The sequence below is a fragment of the Cyprinus carpio genome, chromosome A11, assembly GCF_018340385.1.
Source record: "Cyprinus carpio isolate SPL01 chromosome A11, ASM1834038v1, whole genome shotgun sequence".
In the NCBI taxonomy this organism is placed as follows: Eukaryota; Metazoa; Chordata; class Actinopteri; order Cypriniformes; family Cyprinidae; genus Cyprinus; species Cyprinus carpio.
In genome coordinates, this window is record NC_056582.1 from 19622567 (window position 1) to 19637719 (window position 15153).

Below are 15153 nucleotides of genomic sequence, written 5' to 3' on the forward strand. Positions count from 1 at the left end.
GAATTGGAAAAAAGCCACAAACTGTGAGATTAAACAGTGATGGTGATTAATAAGAGAGCATTCCAGAATAAAACACCATGATGCATCTGACCATGATACTATAGACAAAAATAGATGATGAAACATGAAAAACAAAATCATATGTTATTACACTGAAGGAGAGACTTTTGAGCTCTTCTGACTTATAGGCAAGTAAACAAGCACCTAGAAACCACAACACCCTAAAAACCACACGGTAACGCCCTGGCAACCACTCACAACACCCTAACGGCAAGATTTCTCGAAAACAAAATTTTCATAAAAGCAATACAAATGTATACAGAATGAAAGATAAATAGTGAAAATGTATGAATTACAGTGGAATCGTGATCTTTTTTTTTTTTTTTTATAAATGTATTTAGCATCTGTTATGAGTTTGTGGATCTAACAGTGAAACACGTTATAACATTTTATTAACCTCATAGCTCTGAAACCCATGCTCAATTATGGCATTTACTTTGGTCAATTATTACTCACCGACTTACGGAGATTACTCACTGACTCATGCATTTATTTAACTTCTAAATAAAACTTGTCTTTCTAAGAGTGAATATAATAATTCAATAAATATAATTAAACTGAAAAAAATACAATTTGATAATGGATATGGCTAGTTTGCCCAGTGTTATTTTAATATCATTGGGATATTATTATTATTTAATATCATTGGGATTTTAAAATATTTTTTGTTTATTATAGTATTTATTATTTTTTTTTAATTAATTTTCATTTTAAAACCATTTTCATTTTACTTAAAGATTTAGTAATTTTGTTGTGTTTTTGTCACTTTTATTAGTTTTTTAAATTGTCTGTAGAGCTTTTAATCATGTTTATTTCAGTTTCACTTTTAGTTATATTTGTAGGCTACATCAAGTTGGTAACTGGGCAGAATTTTGTATAGGCTATGACTCCGAGTTAATGGTATTATATATGAGCAATATTATACGAGTAGACGTGAGATATGGCTGTATATCAGCACGGCTATGATTCAGTCGTAGGCACGAGGCCGCAGGTAATCACGGCGTGCTGATATACAGCGATATCTCACATCTAGTGTGATATTACATTTATACAACAGTTCGATGGCACGAGTGTGTAAATACATAAGAAAAACAACAACGACGTGTCTTTAAAAACCCTCTTTTGTGAAGAACTACTTCCTTCCACCACAGATTCAAATCTCAGTTTGACAATTTAACAGCTGAGCCCAAGCCTCCATCACTAATTTGTAAATGTCACTTTAGAACTAGTAATGAAGGAACGTTGAGTTGCTTCATTGAAAGCTTATTGTATTACTGTATAAAAAGCTCACTGTATTATGTAGAGTATTATGAGAGAGACTGACTGAGCGAGTGATTACCTGCATCCGATGCAGCATTAATTCTTCAGCTCAATCTCATATTCACAATAAAACATTAGTTTGAACGTCCGCTGAGGACATGTGTTGAGGACAGTGCAAAAGTAAAAAAAATAATATTTCAGTCTCTTTCAGCATAAAAGGCTTTACTGCTGACTCATAAAACAGTCTCTTGTCGCCATCTAATGGTGTAAAATGTAACTAAAATCACCATCACGAGCACACAGTTTCTCAATACTAAATACTACTATTATGTATAAAAAATATTTACTGAATATTAAACAACAATAGCCATCTTAAAAGTTGCTAGACAATTCAGTCAGAAGTACAAAGGCAGTGTTCTGATAAACAGCATTAAAGTTAAATAAAATATAACGTGATGAGATTTTGCCATCAGCCAAAACTATTTGCTCTGGAACAAAACAATAGATTAATGAGACCATAGACTCCCTGTCAGATTTACCCAAAACAAATTATATCTCGTGTTTAACCACTATAGAGACATCAAAGCCAGTGGCAAATTCCAGGAGATCTGGCCGAGGTGAGGCTGCTCTCGGCGGGTTCATAAGCTCTGAACGGCCGCTGACACCCTGGAGCTCACATCTCCAAAAACATTGAAGCAAATTTTTAAATAGATGTTATCTTTATTAACAAATCGCATAGTTGTAGTCTAAACAAGTACATTATCGCCTAAAAACATTCTGTGACACAAAAACAGTATTTTTTGTAAATTGCAGTGGATTTGGGCGTCCGCAATGACACTCGCTGAGAGAAATAAGGAAACGGAGTGATACAAACGGTTGGAGGAGTTCTGTTATCACTCTAATATCACACTTTTATCAGCCAATGAGATTCAAGGACCTGAAAGAACTGTTGTATAAAATAAAATATCATTATTAAAATTAAATATTTTTAATCCATTTTTATGGAAGGGATAGTCTTTTCAAATACTTATATCTGCTAAAAGATTAAAGTTTACTTTGCAGCTTTTAAGTTACAGATGGCCTATCAGATATATGGCAAGAAACAAAAGTCAGTTTGTTTCCTTTAATGTTTTAATATTTTGCACATACTCATTCACAAATAATGTCCATAAACAATAAAAGAGTTTAATATTATAATCTTTGAACCAAATTTACACACTGATCAAACTAAATCTCAATCAGTGCTCAAAATCAATGCTTCCATTTGATTAAATATTTCATCCTGTTCTTGACCCACTGGTTCTTTTAAGAGCTCTTCTAAGCTTACCAGCGGTCTGCATTGCACCGGTCACTAATGGGGTATTTATAGCAGATGCATCAGTGGGGGCTGGTATCTTCCCATAGGGGACTGTTTGGGAATGCCTGTCAGGGCACGGTCACTTTCCTAATATATCCCATATCCCTGTTTCAGCTTCAAGACAGCACTCAAGCTCTTCATTCACAGTGTGTATGTGTGAGAGTGTGTGAAACTGTTTATTCATGTTTTGATGCTGTTGGTGAGCCGCTTTATGACCTTACGACCTTCATATTGATGACGGGCACCATGATGCGGAGTATGGACGTAAGGGAAACTGAGATCGACCTGAGGGATGCAGGGGATGGAGAGGACGACGAGGGACACCAGACGTGGAAGACGCAGCTGGAAACAGTCCTGGAGGAAGAGGAAGAAGAAGATGTGATCTCTACACAGAGTGACACCAGGCCTCTGATCAATGAACGGGACCCAAGACAAATTGAACGATTGTCTTAAGGTAATCTCTTTCTGGCCACCTACAGTTCTTCACTGTAGCAGTACAGAGTCTGTTGAATGTCACTTTTTATTGTGACAGTAACTGATGTTAAAAAGTTATTAAAGGGCCAGGAAATATTATCTCACAATCATGATAAACCATTGTTGATTCTAGTGATTGTATAGACAACAGCTTCAAAACCTCCAACCCATCAAATTAACTCACTGCAAAATATGATTTCCTACTTTGCATTTTTGTCTTGTTTTCCAGTGAGTTTATGCTTAAAACAAGATAAATATCTGTCAGTAAGGGTAATATAAATATATAATTCAAATGGAAAATAAAGATTTTGTTGACAAATATTAAGCATAAACTCACTTGAAACATTTATTTTTCTCCAAATACAAATAAATCTCTCCTGATTTAAGAATTTTTAGATATCTGTAAATTAATAAATAATTTTTTTGCAATGCTGGATTTTGATCAATCATATTTCAAAACCTTTGCATTTTATGACATTTTTGGTAGGTAAATAAGGTTAAATTAGATTCTACTTTGTTGAATCCACTCTAATCCAAAGTAAGGAACATTTTCCTGACATTGTAGACAACCACAGCTGGTAGCAGGAGATGGATTAGAAGAACATGTGTGAATATCTCCAATGATGTGGACGATAATAGCAACCACTTCTTAAACGAGCTGAGCAAACAAATTACACAGCTGTTAAAGACTAGCAGTAGCCACTGGAGCATTGTTTATGTTATGAACTGTTGCTAATACTATTGCAGTTTTCAGTTTAAAATACTGCACTTAAGACGTTAAGATACATATTAAATGCTGGCCACAGATGGAGATGGACCATTCATAGAGAAATGAACATATACACTCAATACTGCAGCTGTAGCCTTTCATTAAAAACAGCTTACAAGCTTAGCTCATTTGTTTTAGAACATGTATGTGCATTAGCTAAATTTAATATGACTGTTGTGATTTAATGTATTAAGTGAAAATGAGTTTAGTCAATGTTAGCTTAGCCAACTTGCTCTCCCTATTCAAGCTAAATTTAAATGTCAAATAATGTCTAAAATGTAAAATCAAATCTAAATGATTTATGAATATTGTTGTTGTGTTCATGGTATGAAAGATTATTAGCTTAGAAAATATTAGCTTAGCCAGCTAAGTTTTTCACGTTCATGTTAAAGGTAATGTATTCATAGATTTAAATGTAAAAACCATGTCTAAAATGTTAAATCAAATCTAAATCATGATTTATGACTATTGTTGTCAAGTACATTGGTAATATAGAGGTACGCTAGTGAAAGATTAGCTTAGCCAGTGTTAACTTAGCCAGTACTGGCCTTCCATATTCATGTAGCTAATTGTATCCATACATTTAAATGTAAAAAATCATGCCTAAAATGTAAAAATAAAATCTAATTCATGATTTATTTGTTGTCAAGTTCATTGGTGATGTTAATGACAATTAGCTTAGCCAATATTAGCTTCACCGGCTTAAAGGGATACTCCACCCCATAATGATTTTTTTTTCATTAATCACTTACCCCCATGTCATTCCAAACTCGTAAAAGCTCCGTTCGTCTTCGGAATACAATTTAAGATATTTTGGATGAAAACCGGGAGGCCTGTGACTGTCCCATAGACTGCCAAGTAAATAGCAGTGTCAAGGTCCAGAAAAGGTAGGAAAGTCATCGTCAGAATACTCCATCTGCCATCAGACGTGCAATCTGGGTTATATGAAGCGACAGGAACAATTTTTGTAAGCAAAAAAAACCCCCAAATATAACAACTTTATTCAACAATTCAACAATCAACATTCCAACATTCTTCTCTCCATATCACCATATCACTGCGTGCTGCGTATGCTCTTTTGTATCGTCTGCGCCACAAAGATGCAATTTTTCTATGTGTATTTAGCTTTGACTTTAAAGAAAACAGCGCATCCTTGTGGTACGGATGATAGAGAAGAGCATACAGCCTTCAGGTTTTCATCCAAAATATCTTAAATTGTGTTCCGAAGATGAATGGAGCTTTTACGGGTTTGGAACGACATGGGGGTAAGTGATTAATGACAAAATTTTCATTTTGGGATGGAGTATCCCTTTAATCTTTCCCTGTTCATTAAAAAGGTACTTTATACTGACTAAAATAGCTGCCTATGGGCATTTTTCAAGATAGCTGGATTTGTTTTAAAGCAGATGAGGGCAGGAGATGTTACTTTTCTGAATGTTCTGTCCTGACAGGTTAGTTTTGAGGATGTGATAGCAGAGCCGGTGTCGGTGCGGAGCGGGGATCGGATCTGGATCTGGAGTCACGCTCTTTTCGAGGTGTCCAGGGTCTGGTTTTATCGTATCATCACTGCTGTGCTGGCTGTTCCAGTGTCTCTCCTCGCTGGGATTCTCTTCGCCATCCTCAGCTTTGCTCACATCTGGTACGAGTAGATCCTCAGAATCGAACCCATGACCTTGATATTTTTAGTAGTAGAAGTACACATTTATATCAGATTTTAAAAATAATAATAATAAAAAAGAAATTCTAAGCTTTCACCTTTTTCTTTGTTTCAGGTTCTTTACGCCATGTGTGCAGGTTGTCTTGATTAACACCGGGTGGTTGCAAACTTTATGGAGCAGCGTTTTAGACATAATCATCCTTCCCTTCTTCCAAAGCATAGCCAAGTGCTGCAGTGGGATTAGTGTCGTTCTCACACGGGAATGAGAAACATGCGCTGGAATCTGCTGAATCAATTTAAATGGATATTCACATTGAACTTTTGGGCAGATGTGTGGCCATCTGACTCCTGGTGCATGTCAAGGGGGACCATGCCCAAATGTCAAGCGTGATGAATGTTAACTCGCTGCCAAAGACTGAGAGGAAGTGCATGATGTTTGCTTAGGTATGAATGTAATTTGAAGGGATAGTTCCAACAAAAAAGATGATTCAACTCATGTTGTTCAAACCCAATGTTATTTTTTCTTCTTCTGTGGAACACAAATGTGGACTACTTTTACAGTAGATATGACAGAATTTTCAATTCTCAAAGAACTAACCCTGTGTGTTCTGTACAGACTTTATTAATGTTTTCTTTTTGTCAAATAATTTCTTAATTTCCCACTGAAGATGCCATAAAATGTCTACAGCTGGTTGGGGTCGAGCTATCCTGCCTTATGGCAAATGATTATGGGAAAACAATGTTGCTATTAAGAGCTGTTGTATGTTTTGATGACCTGTTTTGCGTTGCATTGAGGACACATTGTTCGTTCTTTTAAGTATTCTCGAAGCCTTAATTATAAAATAACCAGTTGTTCCGACTATCCAGTTAAATGCCTCACTCTTCATATGCAAATATGAGGCCACCAAAATAATAGTAACAACTGATTCAGTAATATAATGCCCTCTGCTGTAAACGATCAATCTGCCAATCATTTTAATCTGATTATCTCTATTCTAGTTTACCCTAGTGTTGAGATCATATCTCCATGCCATGTGCTTCCCATCTTAAAGTGACAATTTAAAGCATATGCAAAATCTCCCAAGGTCTTAAAGTAACAGTTCACCCAAAAATGAACTCTGTCATCATTTAAATGATTTTTTTAGAATTTTAGTTTTTGGGTGAACTATCCCTTTAACTCAAATAAAACAACTCCACCAGAGCTCAGGGTACAGATGCATCATGGATCTATAAATAATGGCAATCAAATGGGTGTGTCTGTAACTTAGCAAAGGGAAACACAAACATGGCTGGACTCATCGCGTGAGAATGTGTACATGCTAAAAACAGTCTGAAATACCAGTATGTTTCAATGGGTAACTAAAACGTTGCATTTAACAAAAGTTAAAAAGCAGATTTTGCCACCATGTACAGAACATCAACCTTTATTTTGATATAAGGAAGCCATCAGTAGAAAATACAAAGAGATAAGTAAAGGTTTACATTAAAGGGAGATGTTTGAGAGTGAGTGGATGTACAAATGGTCGGTGGACCAACTAAAAGCGCGAGTGCATAGAAGTGTGTAACATTTCACAGTCTGATCCAGTACACGTAAAAACTTCTCATAGTACAAAACTCAACCGTAATTCACATTTTTGTGATCAATTCTTATGTTAGTTTTTAATTAAATAAAGAAATGGAGTGGAATGAAATATCTAAACAAATCATAAACACATTTGACCCTAAAATTAAGTCGTTCCTCATAAATACACAAAACACTTGTACACCTTTTGGCCTGGTGAGAAGGTTTTAACAAACTCAAATTCCCAATATCTGTATGTTTTACATGGCAGTATTGGAAAACAAAAACAATTGTTCAGTCTATACGAGAACTGAAATAAAGAAAATTATAAACATGACTTCAGGGGAAGTCAGAAACCATGTGTTGAAATTATAAGGGACTGACTGAAACACTTGTGGAGGAAAGGGTAGTTTATGCCACCTGAATCATGTGGCCCACTGTGTCCTCTTCAGATTGATCCTGCTCAGATTTCTGTGAGGAAAAAGGAAGATAAATAAAGATGATGATGAAAATTTCATCAATATGACATGCTATGGGAGGGTGACTGGAGTTGAACTCTTACCTGTTAGAACCATGAGAATTTTCTGATCAATGTGTCTGATATATAAAATATTAGTGATTGACTCAACTCTAAAATGCATTTCAAACCATCTATGCGATTTATTTATCAATGAACGAAGCTAAAAATATATAACATTTTATATTGAAGACTTATAATGCAACTATGCACAATAAAAATGTAATATTTAACCCTTGTGCTGTGCTGAAAATCCTTTACATAATTTGGTGTCTGGCTTTAATTGCTTATAAAACTCTCATTATGCTATATTACCACCAACTTTTTTTCTTTTGATCAATGAGGACTATGACCAATCAGTTTCAAAAATAATTACAAAACATGTGTTAACTGAAAGAAAACAAGGTGTTGAAAAGACTGAATCCAATATTTGGTAATAATACAGCTTAATGAGAAATGTATTAACTAGTTATGGGGAAAAGAAAATCCTCTCCAGGTCAAAATGACCAAAACTCGACATGAACTTTTTTTCAGCATGTAAAAAACTGCAAGGCGTTACTAACCAAGTATAAATCAAGAACAAAGGTTTATTTGCATAAAAGGGCATATATATATATATATATATATCATCAAGTAACAAACATGAATGCAAACAAAAGCCCACATACAGCCCGCTGTAAGAACATAAAATGGAAAAAGCAACAACAAAGCCACAGCTCTGGGCAAAGTCAGAAGAGCGTTAAAGGGCGCAAGCCAAGCCATACATCACTAATGAAAACACATCATTTTGAATGACTGCTATTCATACCAGTAAGATGGTAAAAAGGACAAACAAACACAGCTTAATACATCTCAGCATTCAGTGACTATCACAAGCAGTCTGGGTAGAAGTTTACAGCATGGTAGGACAAACGGCAGAAATGCAGACGGAACAAAGACGTCAAGGTTGAAGATTTCCTTTTAAAGTAGCAGTCAGACATTTAAGACAAGAAACCTTAAACACTGACAGGGTAAATTGTGCTAATCACCCATGTTTACAGCTGAAGTTTTCTGAAAGAAGCCATTTCCAATTAGCAGAGTTCAAACATACTATCTTTAAGCTGCACACAAAGATATGCAGCTAAATAGTGAAATCATTGAAAGAAGTACAAAAGCTACAAGAAGTTACAAACATGGGGACCAATCTGTACATTGTATTTGCTCATACTATATACTAGAACATATATACTAAGATCTTAGTATGCATGTTCCGTTTAGTTGGTTGGAAATGTCAGTTAACTCACAGACGGAGACAGTTTGGACATGAATGTGTCAGACGCATGAGGTAGCTCAGGCACAGAGCCGCAGCGTATGGATGGTCTAAATTAAATTAGGTGTATAGAGTCTCTCGGGTAGGACACAAGCTGGGATTGGATAGTTTACCCCAGAGGCGGGGCAGAGGTGGCTGCCCAATGAGAGCTGAGCTCAAGCCCCTCGCTCACCTTAAGGGCCTGCATGGCCATTTCTTCCTTTTCCTTCGGAGAGAAGAAGCGTCCACCGTCTCCGCGCTTCCTCGCCATGGCGTGACGATGACGGGACTCATGCAGGTATTTCTGGAAGGGAGTGGCAAAGAAAATATACTGAATATTCACATACATGGTGTGTTGAACAGAAACCTGTCAAATATGAATATTTTTAATAAAGTAAATTCAACTATTTTTAAATAAATGACAGAAAATGAATAATCAGAGCTGCTTTGCTGTTCTCAAGACAAAAATAGTCAAACATAATTCCATATGCAATGCAGTAGTTTAATATTTTAATAGATTAAGAACAAACCTTAAGCAAAATTCCCAAGGAATATCAATAAAAGCTGCAGTATAATAAATAATTTGTATTAATATTCTTATATATAATGGGACAAATAAGAATAATTATATATTATATAGCCATTTCTATCCTTTAAAGAAATGTTAAGAATTTTTAGAAATGTGAGTTTTAAGATGAAGCCTGAACTAAATGTTGTAAATAACAAAAAAAAAAAAAAAAAAAAAAAAAAATTATATCTAGAGAAAATAAAAAGGATATGTGTGTGTTTGTTTGTTTGTGTGTGTGTGTATATATGCCAAATATTATTACTCTTTTAAATGAATTAAATTATTATTAATACAGTTATTATTAAGGTAAACAAAATTAATAATCAGGACCGCTTTGCTGTTCTTAAAACTATATACAGTATATAAAATACTAATAAAAAAAATAACTTAATAAACTAATAAACAAATATTAAATGTAATAAACAAAATAATATAAAACAATTAAAAATAAATATGTATATATATATATATATATATATAATATATATATATATATATATATATATATATATATATATATATATATTATATATATATATATATATATATGCCACTGCAGATAGAGCCATTAAAAGTCAATGTTATTGTCGTAAAAAAAGCACACACTCTTCTCTCTTTGGGTATTTTGCCCTCAGCTTCTAGTTTGGCACGGGCTTGTCTTCTCTTGAGGATCCTGTGATACTGTTTAGCGTTGACGTACAGAGGTTCCTCCTCCAGCATCTCTGCTCCAGGAAGAGGAATGCGCTGCATGGTGGGAACCGACCCGCCAGCCCCTGGGACCATCTGATGCAATTATAAACACACACAATAAGGTTAGGAAGTGTGATCTAAGCAGATTAGCTGTATAGCACAAACTCACTTTCGGTAATAGATAAAAATGACCAAAAGTGCTCACCATGACCATTCCTCCAGCATTGACCATGTTTCCTGTCATGGGAAGAGTGACCGTCACTGTGCCCTGACCAGTGTTGGTGGTGTTTGTGTTGGATCCAGCTGAGACTAACTGAGCTCCTGCTAAAGATGCAGCTGGAATAGTGATCATTCCTGGACGGACAATCACAAAATGCATCATTAAAAATTGCTAATTATTTACATGTCATCAGTAACTGCTTAAAAGTGCATGATGTTTATGTTAATGTTTTGCAGAGGAGTGGCAGTTTTACCCTGCTGTAGGATGGTCCCATCGGCATTAACAGGCTGGTAAACGATGGTCTGTCCTTCAGCAGTTTGTGCCACCTGCTGACCCTGCAAAGTGATCTGCTGCTGACCCTAAGAAAACATTTCTCATGAACTTTATTAATAATTCGTATTTAACTGTAAGATTGCAGAGCTTATAGAGGCTTCTCCTTCATATTTGCACAAAAAGGTGATCAAATGAAGTTACCTGGTTCTGTCCTGCAGTGACTGCAGTCTGTGGCTGTTGAATGATGATTTGTTGGGTCTGTCCCTGCTGACCCTGTAGCTGTAAAGTCTGTCCACCAGGAAGCTGGATTTGACTGGGTTGTACCAGCTGAATCTGTGCCACATTTGGTAAATTCATTACAAATTCATACCTAATATTTTGATGGAACACTACGTTGCAGTGGTTCTCAAACTTTCTGACTGGTTCTTCAAATCAAAAAATGAATGAAGTCTTGATTGTTTTTGTTGTATAGTCTTATTTGAAATAATTTTAAGTCATCTTGGAAGTTTTCTGAAGCCCCATGGTTGAGCACCACTGCTATTACTACTATTAGATAAATTAAATATTTTAGTGAAAATAATATATATTTAACCAACAATTCAGTGTGAAATTAGCTACACCCACCTGCTGCAACCCCTGTGTACCAGATACTGGTACTTGCATGATGGTTTGACCCTGTCCTCCTGTCATGGCCTGTACCATTATGGGCTGCCCAGAAGAAGTGATGAGCTGACCCCCGCTGACTTGTACCATAAAAGGCTGCCCTTGAACCTTCAAAGAGGATGCATGGAAAATCTCATTAGTTTTGCAGCAACTTTAAAGATAAATTCCCTTTGAGGTTAACCTTATAAAGCCTAAAGTATCTTATTTAATTATCAGCATGATCAAAACACTGAAAAACCTGTTGTACACCATCTACAAAGCCTTGATCATAAAGCATTTAAATATCATCTTAGGAACACATTTATTGGGAGGTATAATGCGACAACTGATATTTATATGCATATTATGTAAGCATTACAATATACATTGAGACAATGCAAAACACAGATGCATGCAAGAAAATGCAGTGTATGTGAACTTCTGAAATGCAGAAAATTAGTGGTGCGGCTGTTATGTAATTGTAGATTTTATAATGCATTTTGCAAAACAAAGCATGCTAAAAACTCATACATGTGAGCGTTCTTTAGACACTAAAAGTTCTTGTTAAAAATCATAGTGAGTAAGTGATTAAATAAACTGAGACAGATGCAAAAAGCGCACAGGTCACAGATATCTGATATCTTAACATTGCATTCTTCATTGATACAATGCAATATTAGCAAACCGATCTCCATGCAATGCAAGTTGAGATGGCATGCATGGAGATTTGGGGACAGCAGAGGTGCTCGGAGAGCCAACCACTACCTGAAGGACCTGCTGGGGCGCAGTCTGGCCTACCTGAGGCTCAGTCTGCAACTGCACTGCAGTCACTGTGCCCTGGGCCAGAGATAAAGGACTCTCGAATGAGTAAAAACACACTGAGATGCTTTATTACTAGATATATTTAAAAAACTAGTCTATGCATTTTTTATGCATCGCTGAAGCAAATTTAATAGGGTACTGCATTATCCGCTTCAGATACTGTCGGTAAAGGTCACAAATTACCTGTTGCTGGATCTGTCCACTGCTGGCCTGCACCACTATCTGCTCTCCACTCGTGGTGGTGTACTGCTCCATGTTTGCCGTCTGACTGCTGCGGGTTATGATGAGTAATGAGATCAGCACGGAACTGAAGTCTGAAAAATACCAACAACAAGTTGTTGCGTAAATCTGAAATGTTATGCAACAGCACATGCATCTAATGCAAAAAGCTTAAAAGAGGATGACTGACTTAATTGCTGGTTTACAACAAACATCATTTTAGTATCAAGTCAGCTTCTTTAAATTTGATAAGCATTTTTGTAAATTCTCTAAAAGTGTGTATTAAATTAATTCCCTGTATATATCATGCATTATGTTACCTTTGTTTTCTAATACAGCATTTAAAAATTATGAGACTTATTTATTTACTAAATTGTTGACTTATTAAGTACTAAAAGGTACCATGGTACAACATTTAGACTTGTAGCACCATGGTTCTTTTTTAAGTACTATATAAATATAAATGGCACATGAATATGACAATTTTAAGTATCATGGTGTATCCAAGGAATACCAAAACTTTGATACTTTTTTTTTTATAAGAGTGTATACAATAGAATCACTTTTGTTTTTATTTTTACTCCCTCTCTCTGAAAAATATGAAACATGCATACAAAAAAAGAAGATGATTTAATAACCTTTTTGTTGTGTGATTAGTAAAGTGTGAGACTCTCAATATAATTCTGTTCTGCGTTTTGTCCTGGATTATTGTTTTTGTATGCTTAAAAAAATTAAGAAATAAGGGGAGAAAACAGTAAGAAATGAGACAGTATACACTTGATACATTTTCATTCTCATCTGAGAAGCAAAAGAAAAATCTGTTTTTTTATTCTGCACACGAAATGTATGCAAATCTTAACTTATTTACACGACTGACATAAATGCTGTGCTGAATGACATTACAAGAAAGTATGACGCATTAAGCAACATATTATCCCATTTCCAGATGTAAGACCATATTTGTAGTTTTTTAAAGACGAGATAGCATTGAATCACATGCGTATTTTCTGTTGCAATGCGTGATTCTACAACGATGTAAATAAAATATAGGAAACGATAGACAAAATGTTTACTATTATTAAAAGTACAAGAAAAAAAACTGCGTTTGGATTTCAGTGCTAGTTTCTATTACTATCAGTTTCAAGCGTCGCGTCTTTGTATCTCACAGACGCTTGTGTTGTTTCTCACAAACGAAACTACTTTTCCCTTTAAACAGCTCGTTTTAAAAACTGCTTAATATTGCAGTTACGTTACTTATTTGGTGTAACTTACATAACGCTATGGTTTCTTGCCTTTTCTCTTTGTCTAACATTGCTAGCGCGTCATTAGCACCTCGACCTCAGTGTTTTCATGTACGTTACGAGCGAGTTTTTAAATATATATTTGGTTTAAACCAAACACACATGAATAGTTTGTTTTATTAACTCATCTTTATTTAAATTAAACCAAGACATCGAGCTCTTAGGCACTGTGAAAGTCAACGAATATTTAACAAAGAGCGGCGCAAAACTGGGCCTCAGTGAGACTCCGGCTCGGCGTAACGGAAAAACAATAAAAATGAAACATTTATCGACACTGTTTATCATCGTAAGCGATAAACGCGCGCATGCCGTCCACACAGTGGACCTTGGCATACACAAACAGCACTATTCCTGTTTATAATGATTTTAGTCATTTGGTTGGTCGGTCACACACCAATCCCCAGCTAACCGACCGAGTCCCGTCCCCTCCCAGCAGCCGCGCTCACTCACCGTCTTCGCCGCCGCCCGATGCACCTCTGATTGGCTCCGATAGTGGCGCCTAGAGCCCAATCACACGACGCGTCATTCATCCAAAATGGCGCACTGGCAAAAAAAAGCGCGATGAACAGCAGCTCAAACGCCCCTCCTCCAAGCCGAAGGCCACGCCCCCTCTCAACCGCTCCATGTCTCTGACCAAAGCAATACAGGAATAATATATTACATAATAATAAACACAGAAACGGTTAAAATAAATGGTAACACTTTACAATAAGGTTCCATTAGTTAATGTTAGTTACTGTATTGGCTAACACGAACAAACAATGAGCAATACATTTATTCCAGTATTGATCAATCTTTGTTAATGTAAATTAAATTACAGTTGTTCATTAGTTATTGTTCATTCAGAGTGCATTAACTAATGTTAACAAGCACAACTTTTGATTTTAATAATGCATTAGTAAGTGTTGAAATTAACATTTAACTAAGATTAATAAATGCTGTAGAAGTATTGTTCATGCTTAGCTCATGTTAACTATTGAACCTTAGTGTTATTAAATAAATATATAAAAATGTAAGAATAAAACCTGTAGGCCAACATAAAAAATAAACGATAAATAATAACTGAAGTTAATGAATAAATGAGAAATTTAATGCAAAAAAAAAAAAATTCAGGATGTTTTTAATATTTACTTTATAAGATTATTTATGTGTGGGTTTGCACGATTTTTTACATTTCTAAATTCATGAATGAATGATCCATTACAAATATATATAAATTGTAAATTGCAGCAAACAAAACTATTCTATTACTACACTGTTTGTTTTAATAACATTTTATTCAATAAAATAAAATATGAATAGTAGTGTTCTATAAGATAAATATTTTTTTTCGTGTGATATTCTTATTTTCTAAACTGTGAACAAAAAGGGAAATCTGTTTATAATCAGAATTTATTCTGCACTTTAAAAACATGCATCTCTCATTCTATTGACACATTTGAAAATACAAATGCTGTGCTGTTTGACATTAGCCA

The 15153-nt window shown here is 35.2% G+C and overlaps 1 protein-coding gene and 1 pseudogene across 5 annotated transcripts; one reads left to right on the forward strand and one right to left on the reverse strand.

The window, feature by feature from the left end:
* The first annotated feature begins 2717 nt into the window (after positions 1-2717).
* Positions 2718-6439, forward strand: LOC109097500 (annotated as a pseudogene).
* A 546-nt stretch (positions 6440-6985) lies between these two features.
* On the reverse strand, positions 6986-14265 carry LOC109060596 (nuclear transcription factor Y subunit alpha-like). 5 transcript variants are annotated; one of them, XM_042766681.1, is made up of 10 exons: positions 14129-14265; positions 12342-12472; positions 12102-12173; positions 11319-11465; positions 10896-11027; positions 10675-10780; positions 10407-10555; positions 10118-10294; positions 9137-9247; positions 6986-7609 (listed from the first exon to the last, which is right to left on the reverse strand). In XM_042766681.1, the coding sequence occupies exons 2-10, from the start codon at positions 12411-12413 to the stop codon at positions 7550-7552; spliced, it is 1026 nt and encodes a 341-aa protein (XP_042622615.1). In that variant the 5' UTR covers positions 12414-12472; positions 14129-14265; the 3' UTR covers positions 6986-7549. The 5 variants fall into 5 exon arrangements, with proteins under 5 accessions (XP_042622615.1, XP_042622613.1, XP_042622612.1 ...); XM_042766679.1 differs by lacking the exon at positions 6986-7609 and adding an exon at positions 13016-13098 and having other exon boundaries at positions 8223-9247; positions 14129-14185; XM_042766678.1 differs by lacking the exon at positions 6986-7609 and having other exon boundaries at positions 8223-9247; positions 14129-14264.
* Positions 14266-15153: the final 888 nt, after the last annotated feature.